Consider the following 22,334-nt stretch of genomic DNA (forward strand, 5'->3'; position numbering starts at 1 on the left):
ATATTCCACTAAATTGGCTTTTTAGATTTAATTAGGGGCCAAAAGTAAGTCCAGCTCTATTCAAACTACAGTTTGGTATTTGAGGATTTAACACCATTAACTTATATTGTTCATTTTATTGTCATGTTAACAAAGATTTATGAAAGGATACATACAAGCAAATGATAGATCCTATGAGCATCTTCAAACACACCTGCTTCTACTAAATCTCTGTCTGCTTTCCATCTGTCCATCTGTCTGTCTGAATAATGACTCTCTCAATCCCTGGCTGTTCAACTGCTTTATTGTCTTATTTATCCGTTTCCCTCATTTGTCTCTGTGCATAATTTGATTGAAGGAACCTGTAGAAAACTGAGAGTGAATGTATGATAAGAGTCATATGTACACACATGGCTTTCAAGAGCAATTAATGTACTCTTCAGTTAATATGTAAAATAGAGGGCAAGAAAAACTGATTCGTAAGACTAAAAAAGGGATTTCACCAGGCCAATATGTGTGTGCTAATGACAAATGCCACTTGCTATTTTTTAAAAAATGGATGCTGTATCTACTAGAGACTGAACAAATTCCTCAGTGGGGGAAAACAAAATGAGACTTGTTTTTGAAGATATTTTGATTCATGATATGGGACACTAAACTTGTCAAAACATAATTTCATTTATATAGAATATAATGAATACTGAATTTACAGCTGCATCGCAGCAATGCTCAACATAAAATATTCACAAAGGTAACATAACTTTGTACTTGTAACACATTAGCATGGCTCCTCAAAACATGAGCTCAATGCTGCTCATTTCTATGATACTGTAATTACACCACAAAAATATATTAGTAGTACTGCTACTGACTACCAAGATTCTAGTATTGTGTGACCCCTTTATTTGCTTGGCATATGAGTTATTATGTTTTTGAAGGTTTGCAACTTACAAGGACATATGTGAGAACCTACACATACCTATTTCCTTGCACTTTAGAAGGATGTATATGTAAGGGAACTAACAGGCTATAGGAACCACTTCTGCTTTAACCTGAGGTACACACAGTCCAGACTGGTTCCCAAGAGTTTGCACCTTGGGTCCGCAGACAAGGGACAGAGAGCAAAGCTCCTGAGTAAAAGCATAAGACGAAGCATAAGAAATAACTATACAAAAACGCTACTTCTAAGGCTTCAAAATTCAATGGGTGACATCCTGGTGGTTTCAAACATTTTTTTTAACTGTCTGATTAGGCCTAAAAAGTAACAAATACTTTCTTTCATATGCCTATTCCTCTAAGAGTGAAATGTATCATATGAATGGACACAGTTGGAATACGATCAGTTTCATGAGGACCAATGAAATGTGTTTCTTTAAAAACTGACCCTATTGTACCCATTTATGGTCCATTTAGAGGCGTGGTTGTTCTGGATTCACAGTCACTGTGAACAGAAACACGGCCTCCACTTGGCTCATGCTAATGGCCTAAGCCTCAGGGGGTTATAAGAAGCGAAGCTAATAAATATAAGGATTTATTGCCCTGACTCTATACAGAGCATTTGGAGACCAGAAGGGGGTTGAGGTGTTTACAATGGAGACACAGCATTCATTTCTGTGTGTGTAGTAGTTAACGTTGTAGAGCCTGACAGGAATACTAAAAGTGTAAGAGAGATGCAGCTGCTGTGTGGGTGAGCTCTCTCTCCATCCATCTATCGTTCCATCTTTGCCAGTCTTTTCCTCTCTTTTTTTCCCCCCATTCAATCACAGTTGGTTGGCTCAGTGTTCTAACCGACTGGTAGGATTTTCAATCATGTATGTTTTTTGTGTGACTTCTGGATACTGTGATTAGCTGTTGGAGTTCCCAGGCAACCCCATGTAGCCAGGGTAACAACTTTAAAAAAAAAAAAAAAATGTTACCCTGTCTTTGACACTTTGTTTCTTTTTTTGTTTTTTTCCTGAAGCTCATTCTTTTACCAAAAACTCTTGATACTCAGACGAGCAGGCAAACACATGGGCATGAACTGCTCATGCACAGTATATACTTCCATTGTTTAATTTGAAAAATGGCTGTTTAATGAATAGAATCTTAATAAGTCTATCACAAATGCAAACCTAGACAAATGTACGTCACTGCATACAGTACAAAAATTCCTACACACTTACCCACAAGCCAAACGCACGAAAGTGTGTGAGTCTTAGTCATACACCAGCACACAAAAAAAAATGCATTTAGGGATTTTTGAGTCATCTGAGTGCATCTTGATTGACACTGACTGTCAGTTGGTAAAATCTTCCTCTGTCTTTCTCCTACACTCTCCAAAAACTGCACTCTGAGGCTTGCTTGGTGCGTGTGCGTGTGTGACGTTGATTGTCAGAGCATCTTGGCCAACCCCTGAGGCTTTTTACTTGTCAAGAAAGGTGTCTGGCTGCATTTCTCACACTGCGGAAGGGCATGTTTTTCCATGTTTGTCACACTTTCCTTTTGTTTTGCGCCATTTCCCACCCCATTTCTCCTTGCATTCTACTTCCTCCTCCTTTACCATTTTCTTCAAATACTTCCACCTTCCCTGACTCCAGAATCTCCAAAATCCTTCACCTCCTTTTGTCCTCCCATGAATTTTTTTTCCAAATTTCCCATCCTGTTTTTTATCCATTTTATCCACAGATCATTTTATGTAAGTTGACAAGTAAATCTTGGTTAGACCTTTCTCAGTCGCCCTTCTTTAAACCTATTACTTCAGGTAGCTCTGTGTATATTATCTTTCAGACACATTTAATCTTTTTTCAGACTTTTGTCCTGCTTGTATATTAAAAAATTAACAACACTAGGCGTGATCTTTCAACCTTTCTAAACCTCTCCTTAATCTCTTTAGTTACTTTTCATTTGCAACTAGAAACTTTAATATATTGTTGGCTGGTATTTGCTCAGAGGCAACGTGCATACTCAATTAATAAAATACCCCATTTAAGGATTGCATTTGGGTCACAGGGAGGTGATCAAAATGAATAACCGTGCTCACATTCTCATTTCTGCTTGTGTACATCTTTAAAAAGAAAACTTGGTTAAGTATAGATTGCGGTTTTCGTTAAATGCTAATGAACACACTGGGTCAAAAGTATTTTTTTTCAGTAACCAAACTCATGACAGTTCCGCTCATATCAGTTTTTATCTTTATTGACTTCCATCTTTGCCTCCAGTATTATATCTTGTTTAATGTCTCTTTTACTCTTTTTAGATTGCTATTACCCCTCCCACAATTCTCTCTCTTTCACTACTCCCAAACCACTCTTGCTCTTACTTCTCTTACTTATTGCCCTAGGCATTTATTCTTGTGTGTGTATGGGTGGGTGGGCGACGCGTGTGCTTGTGTGGCATCGCACAACATCGAGACGTCGAAATTGCCTAGTAGCTTTAGTGTGCAGAGCTAACTGGCACAGTGACAGGAGATGAGAGACTGGCATCAGAGTGATGTTACCTCTGGGAGAATCAAGCCCAAAAGAAAGCAGGGAAACAGGTGGTTGCTGAAGAGAAGGAGGAAAAGCAGTGGGGATAAGGGGGTGAGCAACAGATGAGCATGAAGGGTTAAATCAGAGAAAACATTTGTCATAAGCATAGAGGAAGTCAGAGCAGAAACTGACGGATGGGACACAGAAACATGGAGAGAATTTAGGAAAGGGAGGTAGAAGATTAAAAAAAGAATTTGATTGTTTTTTATTAGATGAAAGAGAAAAAAACAGCAGTGAGCAATGAAGAGATGGAGAGTGGGTGGATTGAGAGAACAATTTCTTCTAAATGTCCTCAAGAGACATGGTAGAAAAAAAAAGAAGGAAAACGATTGCGGATAGACATTCTCCTTGATAGACAGGTGGAGCTCAGAGGGGGAGAAAAAAGTAGTAGGATTATCCAAGGCAGGCAGAGAATGAGAAACAGACTTTCATCCATGGGATCAAACTACGACAAATGAGCCAAGTCCTCTAAAATGTAAATGAGGAGTTTCTTTCCAATATGAGACATCTACTGCTGCAGAAAAAAAGTGACACCTACACTACGAAATGACTGACAGCAAAGAAATTAAACAAATCACAGGACTTTGTGAGGACTACAGATAACTTAAATCCTTGATTGACAAACTATCACTTTCACATATTATTACTAAACGCAATTTACAGAATACATTATATAAATACTGACTGTCTTCTTTCTGCACCAATGTGGCTCTGCAGTCATTTCAGAGCGGATGAAAATGTCCATAGTGAATCTGCTGGCTAGTTTAATCTCTGAGTAGCAAGCATGGCTCCAAAAAAAATAACAACTGACTCAAGACCTGGATTTTTGTGTGTGTGTCTGATGTCTGTCTGCACATGACCCTGTGTGCGTGGGTGTGTGAGAAAGGTGATGTTCCCTTCAAAAAGTCCAGTTCAGTTCAACCTATTTTCATTCACCATGTTCAGGAGTCCTGTGTCCTATATGTAATGTATGTTGTGGAACAATATGATTACTCTTGCCACTTTAGGATTTCACTATTATCCACATTAATAATTATCTTTGGAGGTTTTGACTCCTTGATTTTACTCACCTCAGATCCCTGAAATATACTGTATGTAACCCTGGTTAGTTAAAAAGAGACTGTTGCACAGCAATGCAGTCACAAAACATCAAAGATTTGTGCCTGAAATTAAAATGTTTTAATTCAATTCATTTTTAATTGTATGATGCCAAATCACAACAAAAGTCGACTCATGTATTATATAGTGTATGTAGTAATGTAGTAATAATGACTGACTTTTCCTTTTGACATGTAACTCAAGTGGTTTGATCAGATTGCAGTAAAGTCCATCATTTTAAATCTTACTTATTTAACATTTATCTGACATTTTTTCTGTCTGGGAAAGTAAAATCGATAGACCACTCTGGTTGTTGCAATCACTTGAAATTTAAAAGAGAAGTATGATCAGGTAAAAAACAAAAAATCATGCTTTATGAACACGTGTCTATTTCTATGCCTGATTTCCTTATCAAATCATCTTGTTTACGGCGACTACACAGGTGCGCTTGCATTTTTATTTCCGTTTTAACCACTAAGCACCCACACAATGCCCCAATTCATCATCTAAACAAACCTGAAACTGATTGGATTGACTGAAATCCAATCAAATAAGGAACTCTGAATTGTCTGGATTTGGGGTCTGTACATACAGGTGTGCAAAGCACACACAATACACAAACGTGGGGCACACGAGCGAGTATTCACACTTTTTAATGAATACTCATCTGCTCACAGTCACACTTGTTCAGTCATGCAAGAATTACCCCCCTACACACACCCACTTGCACACAGTCTTTCTCCATATGACTGCATTGTGGGAAATCTGCTTTCTGGAGGAGGACATTACATCACGACAGTCAGCCAGCTCACCCGGCTTTGCTCTCCAAACCGAGTTACCGTGGTTACGGTGTTGGAAAATTAAAATAACCCCCGCAGGAGTTCAGAGTATTATGGAAATTCAAAAGCCAAGTTGAAGTTGTGAATGAGTTATGAGAAGGACACGGGTGGCGGGAGGTGGGCGAGGTGTTGTTGTATTTGCAGACAGTATAATTACCAGACAAAAAGGGCAGCAAACAGACATCAACAGCTGAATGCTAGGAGTGGGGATTCCCAGAGGGAGTTGTAATTGTGTTCTTTTATATTAATTATTTATTTATTCTGATAAGCAAACACATAACCTTCAGTATATTAAACTACAGGCTTGAGAAGTCACACAAAACGCCCTTGCATAACTCTGTCTCCAAATGTATTCTAACTTCAATCACTTGCTGTCACATTAATGACTTAGGAACAGAATTGTTGGCCCTTTTTTAAAATAATCTGCTGAGATTGAAAAATAATATTTTTGTTTTTATTTTTGGTTTTAAAGTTGCTGTTTTTCAAAATTATTTTTATGGCAAATAAAAATAAGATAATCCTGGTAAAGCTTCATATCAAATTCGTTACACCATGTGTTGTGCGCCTCAAAAGTCACTATTATTCCCATTATTAATGACATGACAATAAACCCAAAATGTAAATTAATCTAATTTGCAATTATTTTTAAATTAAATCTAATTTGGCCAAATGGGAAATATGAACATGCTACTTGTTGTTACAATTGGTACTTCTGGAGAGTTGAGACTCACCCCATTGGCTCTGCTCATTGCCTGGTAGTAGATGCTGTAGCTCTTGGCAGGTGACAGCGGAGGGTTCCAGAAACCACCATAGCTCTTGTTGTCCCCCACAGTGAAGGGCTGTACCACCGTGAGGCTGGACGGTGGTAATTCAGCAGCAATGTAATAGGGTGAGTCCAAGATGGAGGCATTGCGGAAGCTCACTGGGACAGAAAAACACTCGGGGGCTTCAGAAGCGGCACGGCGGGTCTTGGACTTGCGCACCTCCTTCACAACAAGCTGGTAGGAGCTGGAAAAATAAATGATGTCTTTAAAAGTAGTGTCTTGTGTTGTTTACTGAAACAGGAACAAATCTACTTATCACTACCTAAAGCAATACTTATCAGGAGATGGTTTACGTGGCAACGATGACAGCCAGAGTTTTTGAAAAGAATAAAAAAATAATCACAATAAACTGACAATATTTCAACTGTTATTTGTCCAGTTAGTACAGTAGAGACAGACTTTGTTTTGAAATAAGGACATAACACATAAAACTGACAACTCTACTTCAACTTTACTATCCCCAGTAGCTCCCAGAGTGCTTTAAATTCATTATTACAATAAAAGCATTAGCAGAAGAGGCCCGAGGTCTGCTATGAGGGGGAAAAAAATTCACAAAATCCCAAACTAACCATTAAAAAGGCGTATAATTTGTTATAAGGGTCACTTATTTCTGAACGACAGATATACGCTAAACTTCAAACAAAGTTCCTGGCAAATCATTTCCTGTGCTGATTCAGCACCCCAGTACAGCTTAAAGGAAGAAAATACATGTGTGTGTGTTTGTGTGTGTATATGTGTGTGTATATATAAGAGAACAGTGAGGGTAGAAATAAATGGATCTTTTTCAAAGTCCAAAAGTGTCTCCTCTTGCCTTATATTCTTTATGTGTACATCAAGTGCACGTGTGTGTGCATGCTCTCTAACAGGTGCGCATTTACCTGTATGTGCTTTGGCAGGTGTGCTTGTGCTTGTGTGTATTTTAACACGTGTAGTGGGGTGTTTATATACTTGAATGAACATCTATCTTTGTGCAGTGGAGTTGCTTTCATGTGTATGTGTGTTTCCATTACACTCTGAGAGGCTTCATGAATGGCTGAGGGCTCCTTTAGCGGTCAGGACAAACGCAGCGGCCCTCCGCAATTACCTCCGTCCTCCACGCCAAGAACTCACTTCACAATTATACGCAATTAGGGAAATGTATGTTTCTGTGAAGGGGGCCGCGGCCAATTATCCCCTGTTCCCGTTTGGCAGCTTTCATAAAAGATAATTGCTGATGACCAAAGATGAGTCCCTCTCTCTCTCCCTTACTGTCACTCTCTTTGCTGCTTCTGCCTTTCTGGTAAAATATCCATTTCAAACTAATGGCTTTCAGAGGCTGCACAAGGGATGAAGCAGGGGCCTAGCACAAGGAGCGGATAGGGAATTGTGTATGTGCGGGTCTGTGTCGAGCGCTTGGGAGCCCTTATATGTGTGTGTGTGCTTCTGTTGTAACTATCCATGTCTTTGAATACATATCCATAAGTGTGTGTTATTGTACCTTTACTCTGTTTGTGAGATGTTACACCCTTACAGCTTGAACATTTAGAGTAAGGGGATTTTCTTAGACTGGTGGATGGCTGTGTGATTATTAGGCAACATAAAGGGAGTGACTTCGAAAAGTGAAGAAATCACTGCGTGTGTGTGTGTTCTTTGGGGGGGGTTTGTTTGTTTTGTTCCTCAAATAGACAGCTGTTACTGTTACTGTTAAAACTTGGTTTTAAGCTTTAAAGTTGAAGTTTACAGTTAAGGCTTGAAATAAATATATCTCATCAGTACCAGTGAAAAGTTTGTTCAGACCTTCCACTGGTACTGTATACTTCTAGAAAGTGCTCTGCTAAGGCTTGCGGACATTTTTTTTTGTCATGCACTCTGATCAATGGAGCATGTATGTATGAATATATTTGCAAGTAAAACAGAGATTTTTGAGATTTATTTTCTTCGTGTTCCTGTTTTGGAGCAACTATATTATGTGGATGTCATTTTGTGTCACACTGAAGTAATATTCCTTCCAGCCAAGCCACTCTATCGTGGCAACACCACCCACCAATGTCAGTGGTTTTGCACAGCAGGACAATGCACTGTTCACTTTGCAAAATCTCATCAAGACATGTTGAAGAAATGTAACAGAATCCATGGTGCTTAGCCAACCTCGAGACTCAGGATGCCCGAGAACAAGCCAGGTCCATAGAAGTCTAAATCTTAACCCACTGGGCTCAAATAATCTGTAATGTGCTACTGTCATATACCACAGGACAACCTCAGAGATTCCATGACAGGCCCAGCAGCTGTTTTAGCAGCATGAAGGAGACCTACACAATATTAAGCACTGGATTTTAATCAACTGGTGCATATCTGCACTGACAGTCACTGTAAACATTTACAATGGTTTCCGCTTGTGTGCATTTATGTGAAAGTGAACGTGTAGGCACCTGAGCATGCAGCCTGATGTGTGTGTCAGAGTGCATCTTATGAGTGTGTGTCTCAACAGCTGCTTCTCTTTACAGAGCCTTTTCGAGAAAAAAAAATCTTATCTAACCTCCTAAATTTCTGATGCTCTGATCTGCAGGATGAATAAGAAAACAATTGCAGCAAAAACATTTGTGTGCACATTAACAAACGGATGCCTTTTTTTCCTGCTTCCACACGTACATCTGTTGGCACTTAAAACATGTAATACTTGCACCAAACACACATAATAAGCAAACACATTAATGGGCTTTTCTCTAGTTGATAAACACATAAAGATGGTAGTGATGAGGGTGCGGCCTAATTCAACATGAGATATATTTGCCATCTGCGGGTGATTAATGATGAGATATGATAAGGGATTTACAAAAATTAATGCTAAACCACTGACCTACACTCACATTTCACAAATCCATTTCCCAAAGTCTAAATTGAAGTGATATATATTCTCCACACAGCATTGTCGAAGCTGTATTTCCCTAAAGGCGAGCGAGAATAATGTTCTCCCCTGCACCAATTAAATGGATGAGATCACATGTTCAAAGTGAACTTTTAATTAAAAACATGCTGGCTGAAAAAATGAGAAAAGGAAAAGAAATAAATTAGCTGGGTGCCTTCACTCGCTGCTTTGTTTTGAAGTGAATACAGTGGACTGGTGACTGGGAAAATAAAACCTGTGTGTGCTGTGTGTGTGCCTGATAAAAGCATTAATAAGGGATTTTGCAGAGCATGCAAACACAATCTATTTATTGGAGAAGTCATTTGCAAAGATGTTCTTGCACCACAAACGTTGTGATTTCTCTGGTTGCTAGACAAGCTGCACAATCTGCTGCTGACCATGGCAACCTGCTAGAGACCAAAGCAATCAAAAGATTTTTGATTGGATACCTCTTTGCAACCAATGACCAGTGACCGTCAGCAACCTCCAGCAACCACTGCAGCATTCACTCTTCCTTGGTGATCAGCAGGTGCCACTGGCCTGTCTGAATGAGGCTCATATAGTCAATTGCACTGACAGTTAGCAACTTGCAGCCACCAGATTACACACTTTTTCCCTTGTGACTCATGGTTGCCACTGACTGGTCACAAGGCCTGTTTATCCGGGGCCTTAAGAGACAGGTGGGTGCTGTTTGTCCTGTTTGACTTTTTGTTGAATGTTGATAAAACTAAGAATTACCATTAATTAAATTTTGTGTTAAATGTGTCTTTTAGTTAACCAAAACTGGTAGTGTCAGCAAATTACAGACACACTTTGTGAGCCGAGCTAAAAACCCACTCCAAGTGTTAGTTTATGCTAAGGCTTTTTTCTTTTATACTGTTTAGTCTTTGTTTTCGCATGTATGGTACAAATTAATAACACCATCAATATCTATGTATAAGACTATGAATACGGTGTTTTCTGTACAATATGCTCAATAAAATCCAAATTTCCACTTCCTTATGTTAAGAATTTGATGGCTGAAACCTTAAATTAAAGCAGACTTTCAAGTGACCAGCTAAAGTATCAGACACTTGGGCCTGCAATGTCCAGTAGAAGTTGCAATTCCACTAGTGAATAGCCAAAAAGTTACAAAAAGCAAAATGAGTAATGGCAAAATGTTTCACTGACAAATTAAAAAAAAATAAAAAATCATTCTCTGAATTCCTTTGCATACAAATTAGACTTATATGTGTGAGTAACTGCAATGGCTCTAAAAGGGCCCTGAAGGAAGACCAAAAGAACATGGATGGAAAAAAGTAGGGGGGTAATGAAAAGGAGGTAGATGGGATGCTGGGAGGAAAAATGTGAGTAGGACAGCAGAGGATAGTAAAAGAAACTCTATGAAAAAGAAGCTAGAATTTTGTTAAGGAACGTTAAGAAATTACCTGATAGGTGCTCCGCGGGACTGGGCAGGTTTCAGCAGGATAGTGATGGTTGTCTCGGTCTCATTAAGTGGAGACTCTGACTCATACTCTGGCATCATGGGGGCTGAAAAGGTTTAACAAATTTAAATTTTAAAACAGGTTACCTTACACGGACGATTTTATTGGCCAACATAATTTAAAAAAGCTCTGGGTTGTGGTCAGTCATTTGGTAGAGCACATTTTGAGTCCCTATACCTTTCTTAAAAATACACTGAAATTAAGTTAACCTGTTTGAGCCATGTCATAGTTTTGTGATTCTCAGAAAAAAAACCCACCAGATGTTAATCTGTCTTTAAATGAAAGACCTTTTTAGTTAGCTGCCATCCAGGAAGCCTTTAATGAAAATAATTAAGTAACATGACAAGTTCAAAATAAGACAGTTTAAATAATTTTCTAAAAACATATGGCTGATTTGTCCCTTCATGGTAAAAGTTGTGACCTGAAGCTAATGCAACTCAAAATGTTTCGTTACAAAACAAATTAAAACTTTTCTGATCATTGGTGTTTATATAACACATTTATCTATGAGATGAAATTAAGGCTAAAATAATTTCATAAGTATAAATATAGTAAATGTCTAGAACAAAATATGCAGATTTATTAGCATTGTACGTGAATTCTGATAACTTTAGTATACTATACATTAGTATACTGACATTTTACATGAATTGTAACAGTACATGGTTTTTGTTTTGGACTGTAAAACTTTATGTGACAAGGCCAAAGCAATCATGCAATCTGATGCCTGTGGGATCATCCCTCTTTGGACTGTCAAACAGTGGAGCAAAGAGGTCCACACAAAGGCTACGTTCACACTGCAGGCGAAAGCACATCAAATCCGATTTTTTTGACCCTATGCAATCCATATCTGATCATGGTATGACAGTGTGAACGGCACAAATCCGATATTTTCAAATCCGATCTGGGTCACTTTCGTATGTGGTACTGAATCCAATACATATCCGATGTTTTAGAAAGCGACTGCTGTGTGAATAGTCAAGTCGTATTAAATCCATCTTTTACGTCACTGACACAAGACAGACGCCAATTATCAGCGCCAGAGAAGCGCCCGATAAGACATCGCGAACGCTTCCTGGCCATCCGGTGAAACTGCTGGGAAGACAACGTTGGAGAAACGTTAACATTTTATTTGTACTGCATAATCTGCAGATTCTGACAGAAATCTGCAACTATCCTTTGAAGCACCGCTCCTCTCTAAAACAGCAATAAGGATAATTATTAGGTTATCTACATTATTATGTAAATAACAAAATAACTTAAAGCAAAAATTCGGAAACGTGAAGTCCGAAGTCTTTATATTAAGGGCCATCAGTCAAACAATATTGTTTGCTCTGGGTATAAACAGAGCGCGTTGTGTGTGACATCTTCTTTTGCGCATCCGGGCCGCTCTGAGCGTTCACACTAGAGCGCGTTTGCTGTCGCATTTTATTTGTAGTGTGAACGAGCAGACAAAAAAATCGGATTTGATCAAAAAATCGGAGTTGAGCATTAAGACCTGCAGTGTGAACGTAGCCAAAGATACATGTGCTTTGCCCATCACCGATTCATGCCCAGAGCCAGCACATAGGAGGTACAGTTCTTACACATGATGAATAAAATATGAGATCTTTTAAAAACTGTAAATATGATAAATGTCAAGAAAAAAGTACAAGCATGTGTAATTCTACTATACTGACATATATTTGTATACCGAGATGTTACAAGCATTGTGACAGCGCATGATTTTTCTTCCTGTGTAATAAATAATAGACGGAGCATCTAACTTTATGGGGCAAGGCCATGCAATCTGATGCCTGTGGGATCATTCCTCTTTCGACTATCGAACATTGGAACAATGATGCCCACACAAAGACAGATGACCTTTGCCAAAAACTCACTCATGCCTGCAGTGAACATATTGGAGACACTGATCTTTGTAGCATGCTCATACACATGTACAAGACCCTAGCAAAGAAGATATATCCCTGTTTCGATATATCTTTGACCTATGCATCTCAGACTGATGGATTGTCTGTACGAGAGACTGTGCCCTATTGAACAAGAAACCAATATCTCAAAAGGGTTTGACTGCAATTTGAAACAAGTGAACATGCTAGCTGACCAACAATCATCCTCCTCCTAATGACACATGTTTTAGAAATAGCGATACATCCCAAAACCAATCCCAAAAGTAACTCCGTACAAAGGGTTTGTAAAGGTATAAAATCACAGAAATACAATATGTTTCTTGACTTATATGCACACCAACAGTGCTTTGCAAGATACTACCATTCATTCTAGTACCTTTGTGGTAGTATACAAATACTATTTTTTTTTTTATTATTATTTATGGTCTCGCCTTTAAAGGGTTAATGTAACTATTAAATGTAACTTGAATAAAAAAAGAAGTCTAAAAGAAAAACCCAACCTTTGAGGTCTACTTCTTCGTCACTGACAAAGACGGACGTGCATATGGCAAAGCCAGCTATATTTCCTCTGAGTCAACAACGGAAGAAAAAAAGCGCGCTCCCATGTGTATGTCGAATCCCTGATTTAAAACATGTAAATGCTAAATTGCTATGAAATGTTTTGTTTTTTTAACATTACAGTATATCTCAACCAGAATGACATTATCAGGATGTATAACGATAAAGAAAAAGTAGACGTAAGCTTCACCGCCGAGGGCTTCACAGCTATTCTATTACACTCAAATTTTAATTTCACATCTGTCATGCCCTCATACTGGAGGTGCAGCATATAAATATCTGAGTAGAACATCAACACTTTTTTCCCTGATTGGTATGGCATTCAGGTTATTAGCATGAATCCTACCCCCGCCACTCTGTCCATCCATCTCTATGTGTCTGCAGCATTTAATTTAAATCTCTTCATCCTGTAGCTCCTGAACAAGATAATAAAGATTGGTGATGGCGTGACATTTGAAAGAAGACACATCTGTTATGTGTGGAGGCACCACATTTCCTTTTTGTTCCTCTTGGCAATGTGTTGTTAAGTTTTGAAAGGATGATGGAAGGACAGAGGCTCGGTGGAAAGGTCACACTAAAAATCACTGTAGGTGTTGACAGATAGGACAACACTTGAAACATACTGTTAACACATTACACATTCATCTTCTAGATCAGTCAGGACTTCATCGTGTACAGCAGCACTGGGACAAGTCTGGATTCAGTGGTATATTCGCACTTGACTTTAAGCCACAAACCCACATTTTTTTTTTTTTTTTATATATATTATAGGGAATAGAAGTGACGTGTATACTGTCAACACACGTTAGTGTATATTGTAGTTTACTGTATTATTGTTGGGTTGTATTATTGTAGGGTCTTTACTGTACAATATAAAGAGCTTAAAGCAACTGCTGTTGTGATTTGGCGCCATATCAATAAAACCGAATGGAATTGAACTAACTAATAGTGTCATTAACAGAAAACAATTTCAGGCCATATTTTTTATAAACCACACTGCTTTTTTTAGTAAAAGAGTGGACACTAGTTGTGGCACTTAACAGACTCCAGGATTGAATACAGATAAGTGAATGAATATGAAGTGGAAAGCACAGTGAAAGCACAAGATCTATGTATGCTAGTCAACTATGTAATGAGACTGACAAATGTGGAAGTGACAAGCTTTCAGTGAAACACCGAGTGGTTTATATTCCTAAATGTTCATATTTTACTCTGCAGCTTTTGTATTCATTCCTAAATTAAAATTATTCTCAGTAATGTGATACTTATTCAGAGTTCCTCTCTGTATAAAGTTGACTTGAAACCATAAGAGTTTATCGGTTTAGCACAAACTTACAGGGAGTGTCTCCTCAGAGCTTTCTGTTTTCTTTTGTTTTTTCAAAGGTCACAACTGCCTCAATGAGGTCTAATTAGCTAAACAAACAAACCACAAAGGAGAGACAAACCAGTAAAAGATTTGTAAAGGGCTTACAGGAGAATTGTTGAAAAAAAGGCAAAATGTGAAATCAGAAAGGCACACAGAGAGATTTAGATAACAAAGAATGAGCTGAGAGGTTTTATTTAGCATCAGTCATTCTGTCATTTGGGCATCACAGCATAGCCTTCTCTAAACAGTTGAAATGATAATGTTCTCTCATTCAAGAATAAAGAGCTGTATTAACATATGAGGGCACTTCACAATTCTTGCCACAAAAGTTGATTGGTTTTTTTTTGTGCGGCGACTGACATTTTCTGTGGACCAAGGCTGGTGACACAAACAGGGGGATACAAAGCCAGATGGGAGAACAACCAAATGGTCATTCAGACAAAGAGAGACACAAATTAAAACGCTTATTTATAGTGCAACTGTCTGACATGTCAGCACACAGGCTGTCTAATAAACACGTTTTTACTGTCTGTATATGCTATTAATGTTTTAAGAAGCAAATAACACCTAACAGTAATGTTTACCTGCAATCTTGGTGGTTATGCGGGTAGTGACAGGCGGACCAAAGCCCTTGTTGGTAGATGCTTTAAGGGTGAAGAAGTAGGTGGTTCCCGGGTACAGCCCAACAAACAGATGGTGGGTCTCATTCCTCTGCTTGAAAACTTGTCCCCGCTGGGTTGTCAGATCAGCACTGGGGTCCAAGGAGCTCAGTGCCTTATAGGTAATCTAGAGGTAGATGGGAAAATTTTACATTTAAATGCACTTACATAATTCAGCTTTATTTATTCATCTGTTTACATTTGTTTCACTCACGCAATTTCAAATAAACAAGTGATAGCTCATTTAATTTTAACATAACTGAAATATCTTTTATTTATTTATTTTTTAAAGGAAGGAATAAGCAGGTTTGGTTTAACGTTGCACTTGGGGTTTTAGATATTAATTTGTTTAAACTCATTTTTGTAATGCTTGATTTCAATCAATAATATCTGTTTTTGTTTTTTTATCCATAAGTAGTTTGGTTTGAATAATGCTTCAAAATCTATTTAATCTAATCTAATCAAAATCTAATTGTACGCGCAGACATGCAACAGCATCCTTTGGATTCACTGATGTACAACTGGTGTACAGTTGGCTGTACAACCAACCAATAAAATGAAAAATGCTATAAATGCTACATGGCCTGAGGGGAATGGCAATCAGTGACCATTCTTTTGTCAACATGAATGTTCAATTTTCCCATTAGACATTTGATTTGATTTGATTTAATTTCAAAAATGCCAGCTTAAGTACAGTCTTAGAGTGTAAAATATGTTATGGTATAAACAGTAATTTTAACCTGTAAAGAATATCAAAATAGACTGATTTTCTTTCTTCTATTTTTTAATCTTCAAATCACAAAAAAACAAAAAACAAAACAAAAGAAAGTAAGCTTTAAATTCAGAGTCACCGTCTTCCACTGACACATCAAAAAAATCCAGTAAATCAATCATCAGTTATTAAATTGTCTGCTAAACGCAGTACAAATCAATATTTAGAGTTCAAGAGATGGTGGCTCTTTACAATAGGTCTGTGTGTCTCTCCACGATCTCCACTTTGAGACTGGAACAAATTGAGCAAATTGACCTGTAACCATTAAACTGGCAGAAACACTAAAATAGTTCTTCTGTTAAAAGAACTGTCAATGTCTGTCGTGGTGTTGCTACTGGCAAGTTTCCACACTGTGAAACCATCAATGACTGCACACATGGGCACACACAAACACGCACGATAAAACACAGGAGGACAGCTGTCATTGTGAATGACAGTCAGTACAAAAGATTATTGAGTGGTGGGAAAAAACACATTAAAAGCAAATCAACTCCAAACACATTTCAGCACTTTGTGGTTGTGTGTAAGTGCTTGTCCGAGTACATATCTGTTTGTCCTTTAGCCACAAAGTGTGAAAAAAATGTACTGGATAAAGTGTGAAAGTGAAAACAAAGAGGCAGGTAGAGCAGGAGACTGAACCAGAGAGACAGAAACAACAAAACGAGTGAGTCATAAGGCACTTGGTGAGGTGGAAACCGCAACCAATGCAAAATCTTTTGCCAACTTGCAGAGCTACCTCACCTAGAAAGGCTCCTGTTTCCTTTTAGTTGTCTTCTAATTTTTCAATTTCATCACTAAATGATCTGTAAAGGCAAACACGGTCAACCCCAAATTCTCAAAGGAAAACTTTCCCACCACCATTAGTGCATCACAGCATCATAGCATCATAGCTATGGGCTGAGGGCGATCGTGGCTCAAGAGTTGGGAGTTCGCCTTGTAATCGGAAGGTTGCCTTGGACAGTCTCGGTCGTTGTGTCCTTGGGCAAGACACTTCACCCGTTGCCTACTGGTGGTGGTCAGAGGGCCCGGTGGCGCCAGTGTCCAGCAGCCTCGCCTCTGTCAGTGCGCCCCAGAGTGGCTGTGGCTACAATGTAGCTTGCCATCACCAGAGTGTGAATATGTGCATGAATGGGTGGATGACTGGATATGTAAAGCGCTTTGGGGTCCTTAGGGACTAGTAAAGCGCTGTACAAATACAGGCCATTTACCATAGCTATGGCTACAAAAACAGAAAAAGATCACATCACTAAATGTCTAAATGACTCACATCAACTGAAAAGTTACCAAATACATTAACTAGCAAGGAGAAAGATCCTTAAGAGATGCATAATACACCGAAATAACTGAGTAAGAATAAAAACATTTTGAGGGAGACAGGGGGAAAAAAACAACAGAGAACTGTTCTGGAGGAACAACATGACTGTAACCTCTGCAGTTTGCATTCAGGACTAAAGACAATATGTCATATTTCAGAATGAACAGCACAGAATGACACAAAGGGGTATAGTGAAAAGGTGGTAAAGAAAGAAAAAGGTGGACAAACAAACTGAAAACAGCATAAAGCTTTGGAACACAGAAATGCAATGAATAGATGATAGGCTAATTTAGACACAAACACATTTGCGCAATCAAACAGTGATGATTATGGATTCCAGGAAGGGTTTTAATTTAATGTATTGATCATCTTTAACACCATTAATCTCAATTTAAAATGAGAATACTGAATTGATATACACTCAAAGCAGATTAGTGGGAGTGAGTAAAAAAGAAGACAACGATGAAAATAATAATGGTGATAAAGAGGAAGATAGAAACAAGACTGAACAAGAATGAATAAGGAAAAGAAAGCAAGGACATGAAAAGAAACAAGTGATGTGGATAGACAAAAAGGGAAAATGGGTAGCTTCGAGTGTGCATGGGAGTCTGTTAGAGTGAAATAGCACATTTGTTGGAGGACGAATTCAGGAATTCAAAATCATGGACGTTGGGTGGTCCACGTCAGCCCATTAACAGTCAAATCAAAGGCATTGACAGCTGGGTGCATCACTTCAACTAGGCCCCAGGCTGTAGTACTGATGTGTGAATACGTGACTTTGGATGGATGTGCTGGAGCAAATACAAATGCAAAGAGTGAGGACATACGACAGGACAGAGCAGAAGAAAGGAAAGACGCAAAGTAAGGGAGACCATGTAAATATGTGAGAAAATAGAATGGCTGCCCCAGACTCGGACATATGATGGTGCAGAAGCTACAGTACATTCATGTTATTCATAAACAGAAAAAAGATTCATAGTTAGTTTAAGCTCATTTGTCTGCGTTATTTGATGCATTGGGATTGCCACTGTCCCCTAATGAAAAGCTCTTCCTATGGATAGCAAAAGTTAGAAAAGAGAAGGTCTGACATGAATGAATGTCCCCATTATGTTCAGTAGCTCTTTGCTTCTATTGTGAATTTAATGCGAGACTGAAACTCTACCTTGTCTAGATATTTGGAGGCTAAAATCGAACTACCTCAAAACCCTCCAAAGTTGAAATTAGAGCCTAAAGCCACAAACAATGCTTCTACTAGTCTTCCTTCTTTTTTTGTTTTTTTGTCAGTTTTATTGCCAGTGACCTGAGATGGTAAAATGATAAGAAGTTTTCTCCTCCACTTTCCCGACACATTACTCCCCTGCTACAAACCAGACAGATGACTAAAGTGCCTCTCAGATTGAGGAACCTGGGACAAAACCTTTAGCCAATAGAAGATAACAGTCTAAAACGCAGCAGAAAAAGCCTAGACAGAGCAGCAGCTTTGCCTTCAACAACCGGCTGACGTCTCCCAGGCCTGAAAGTTCGCCTGGCTGGCTGAATAAAACATGGTGAATCAATAGCTATTTATACAGGCTGGGACTTGGGGGCTGGAACAATAAAATATCATCTCTTTCATCTACGCTGCAGTTTTGGTTTGCACATCGATGGCTGTTATTTTATAAGTCATGAATGGCTCTCTATATTTTTATAGGCTTTATGCTCTCTCCGTCTCTCTTTTTTTCTCATCTTACCCACTCACATTTCTTTCCATATTGAGCAGTAGACTCTTGCTTTCTCTCTGTCTTCTACCCTTTACAGGGTATTTCCTCTTTCTAGCCACTCTTTTCTTTTTCTCTTCCTCCCTTTTCTTCACAATTTCCTTGCTTTTCCTCATCTTTCTTCACTCTCTCTCTTTCTCCCTTTATAGTTGATGTACTTGGAATTGGTAGAGCTATAAAGCTCAGGTTGTTTTATTGGCCAATGAAAAGGCAGGCGCGCAGCGGGGCAGTGCATCTTGGGTAATAGAGTGTGTGTCTTTGAGGGATAACTTACCAGAAGGAAGGCAGGCATATGTGTGAGTTAGTGCGTGATTGAATTAGTGGGTAGGAAAGGAGAAAGTGGGAATGGTAAATAGATGATAAAGTAGAAATGGAAGGAAATGATCAAATGAACAGGAGAAGGGAAAAGTGAAAGGTGAGGAAAATAGAACAGGAACACATAAATAGGGGTGGGTTTTACATTGGTATCAGTTCCAGACTGATCAACATGGAAATATTGATAAATATAGTTCAAGATTTTTGAAAGATTTATTCTTTGTGACCATTTCAAATTCCCAACCTCAACCCAAATACTGATGAAGCTACCAGTGTAAGCAGATTAACATTGAAATTACTGTGCATCTACATTCTGTGCTATACAGTCAGAGCAGAATGTTCGAAGCTGTGGGCTTACTATGCTACATTTACCAAAACGCAGTGCATTGTATGCAAGAGAATTGTGAATTAATCGTAGCACAGCAAGCTCTGGTAAACTTGAATGGCTCCGATGCAAATGGGATTGGCTGGTAATATAACTGCCTCAATTTAGTCAGTTCAAGGCAATGCTTGTTATCATTATTCCACTAAGTCAGATGCTCAGGTTAGAAATCCCAATCAAGCTCATACACTTTATACCCACTCCTTAAAGTTGGTCATTTTAACTGAGCTGTTTTAGGTTGCTAGCTAATCACTTACATAGCAACAACTGGCAATTGTTAGCCAAAGTTTGAACTCATCTAGATCTATGTGCTCGTGTTTACAACTTGTAAGAGATTACCACAGCTCTTTACCCAAGCGGCACATTAGCAAATGTCCCTCTGGGTGCTAATAATTTGAGAATAACATTCTAATCTGTAGTCATAAGGAGCAGTATGGCTTTTTATTTATAAATACCCATCTTAATACTCTAAAGTGGGAAACACTCTTTTTAAACTGCTTATTAATTGTAGCTAAAGATTGTATGAATTAAATATTTATTTATGAGTTTTTAACATTTGATATTACGTTTATATCACAAAGTAAAAAGTATTATTTTACAACTTGTCACCAACTTGTCTAAAACCATTTAAAAGAGCATCTTATATTGAAATCACTCCCTGTAATTTTAGATTTGTGCAGGTGTTTGTCTGTCTGTGCACTGCATGGTAACATAATACTGTATTTATTTTGTCCAAACAAACACAGAAGACAAATGCTTGTGAATACTAAAAGTCATAATTTCCACTCAGAAGTCAAGCCTACTACAAACACACTGTGGGTGTATGATGCCTCGCTGCAGCTTTTGGAATCACGGCCAAGGTTTATGAAAATAAAGGACGTTTATTGAAGAGCCTTTGTGCAATCTAGAATGCTATTTCTATTGAGTTTTGCTATTTTCCATTCTTGTTCTCTGTGCTCCTGTTTTTTTTTTTATTAGAGAACATGCAGTGTCTTCATTCTTCACCATCTTAGCGTCAGTGTTCTCTGTCCTGTTGGATTAAGAACAGACTATGTGAGGTATTTGCTCTTTCTGCTCCGTTTTATTTACTTTAATGGATTTTCACATCATTTACCTCTCTGCTACAAGCATTTTGCATACATAAATAAACCTTGTATCCTGTAAGTATTTCTTTGCTTTTTTCCCCTTTTTGATATAGTCATGAACAATTCACTTGAACATGACTGGTTTCTTCTAAACTGGCAAGCCTAGATCTAACCCCCCTTCCCCCCTCCACTGCTTTGTTAGGACTTATTTATACAGATCCATGGATTGCAGCAGTAAGACTCTGTTTTATCTACACTGCAGCTTTACACATTAACAAACATTTTGATGGCACGCAATGCACCTGTTCTTGCCATTGGCTGATTCTTTTACGTCGCTCGTAGGAGCTATGACGAAGGCAATGGCTCCATTCATTTGTGTGCTATAAATACTACCTTGTGGACTTAGGAGGTGAAAGGCCACCTCCTGCATCTGTAAAGTGACACCTTTTACCAGCTAGACAAAATCACAGCTGGCCATTGTTCCGGGTTTCTTTTCCACTCTCACTTCTGAGGTGAGAAGACTGCTCTTTACTGCTCTGACTTTACTGGCAGAGGCCGGATCTGACCTCTCCAAGCTCTCTGCCGTTTGCTCTGCAAATAGACACACCAAAATAAATTCTGATCGCAACAAGGCGACATCCCGCAGAAGATCCACTAGCTGGTACCTACCACTAACCAAGTTAAAAGGTTGAAGTTAGTCACAGCAGAGCATGTTAGTGCAGAGTGCTAACTCAGATAACAAAGAGAACAAAGGCAATACAGCTTTCTGTGGGCTTGGACCTTAATGGACAATGACTGAAGTGAATCACAACTCTTCCTTGCTTGGACCCAATCTATGAAGCCCTACCGATCAACGACTGAACCATAATTTTGACTTTTAAGAAAACTTAACATACATGCAACAAACAGTTTTCATTCACTTAATTATAATCTGAAACATTAATTTCCAAGATATTATCTAAAACCTTAGTCAGTGACCTTTTTATCTAGTTATGTGACTGCATAACTACGGTGGCCCCTAGAGACAAAGCACGTACAAACTCCAAAACACTTGCAAACTCCAAAACACTTGCAAACTCCAAAACGCTTGCAAAGTCCAAAACGCTTGCAAAGTCCAAAACGCTTGCAAACTCCAAAACACATGCAAACTCCAAAGCACATGCAAATTCCAAAACACAACGGAAGTGCTCCAGGACGCTAGGGGCAGTGTTGAGCTTTTGTTACCTAGTAACTACACAAGCCAGGAAGTACCAATGACCGGATTTGGGGTCTGCAGCCTTAAAGGCCGCATTTTAAGGCCGATTACGTCACAGCGACATGACGAAGGCTGTCCCAATTCAAAGGCGGCCCTCAAATGCGTCCTTAATTTCCCTGAATTTTAAGGATGGGTCGGTGTAGCCTTCATGGCCCAACATATCCCAGATTTCATAGCGGCTGTGGTGTGGATAATTTTGCCGAAAATAACGGCGGAAGCGGAGCCGCTGAAGAGTAAACTTTCAGAAGTAAGTACTGAATATTATGTCACTTATTTATGCGCAAATGTTTTTTATAATGAAGAACATTAAAACATTACTGTTGGCCACATGTCGGGAAAGTTATGT

At 38.7% G+C, this 22,334-nt stretch overlaps 1 protein-coding gene across 11 annotated transcripts in view; it reads right to left on the reverse strand.

The window, feature by feature from the left end:
• ptprt (protein tyrosine phosphatase receptor type T) overlaps positions 1 to 22,334 on the reverse strand; it is a 307,462-nt gene that overhangs the window by 110,278 nt on the left and 174,850 nt on the right. For all 11 annotated transcript variants that reach the window (XM_006783003.2, XM_006783002.3, XM_006783004.2 and 8 more), the window contains exons 12-14: positions 15,033 to 15,234; positions 10,558 to 10,660; positions 6,154 to 6,430 (exon numbers count right to left, since the gene is read on the reverse strand). In XM_006783003.2, the coding sequence (XP_006783066.1) occupies positions 6,154 to 6,430; positions 10,558 to 10,660; positions 15,033 to 15,234 (582 nt within the window). The remainder of the gene's footprint in view (positions 1 to 6,153; positions 6,431 to 10,557; positions 10,661 to 15,032; positions 15,235 to 22,334) is intronic.

Source organism: Neolamprologus brichardi, chromosome 5, assembly GCF_056152115.1.
Source record: "Neolamprologus brichardi isolate AB-2024 chromosome 5, ASM5615211v1, whole genome shotgun sequence".
Classification (NCBI taxonomy): Eukaryota; Metazoa; Chordata; class Actinopteri; order Cichliformes; family Cichlidae; genus Neolamprologus; species Neolamprologus brichardi.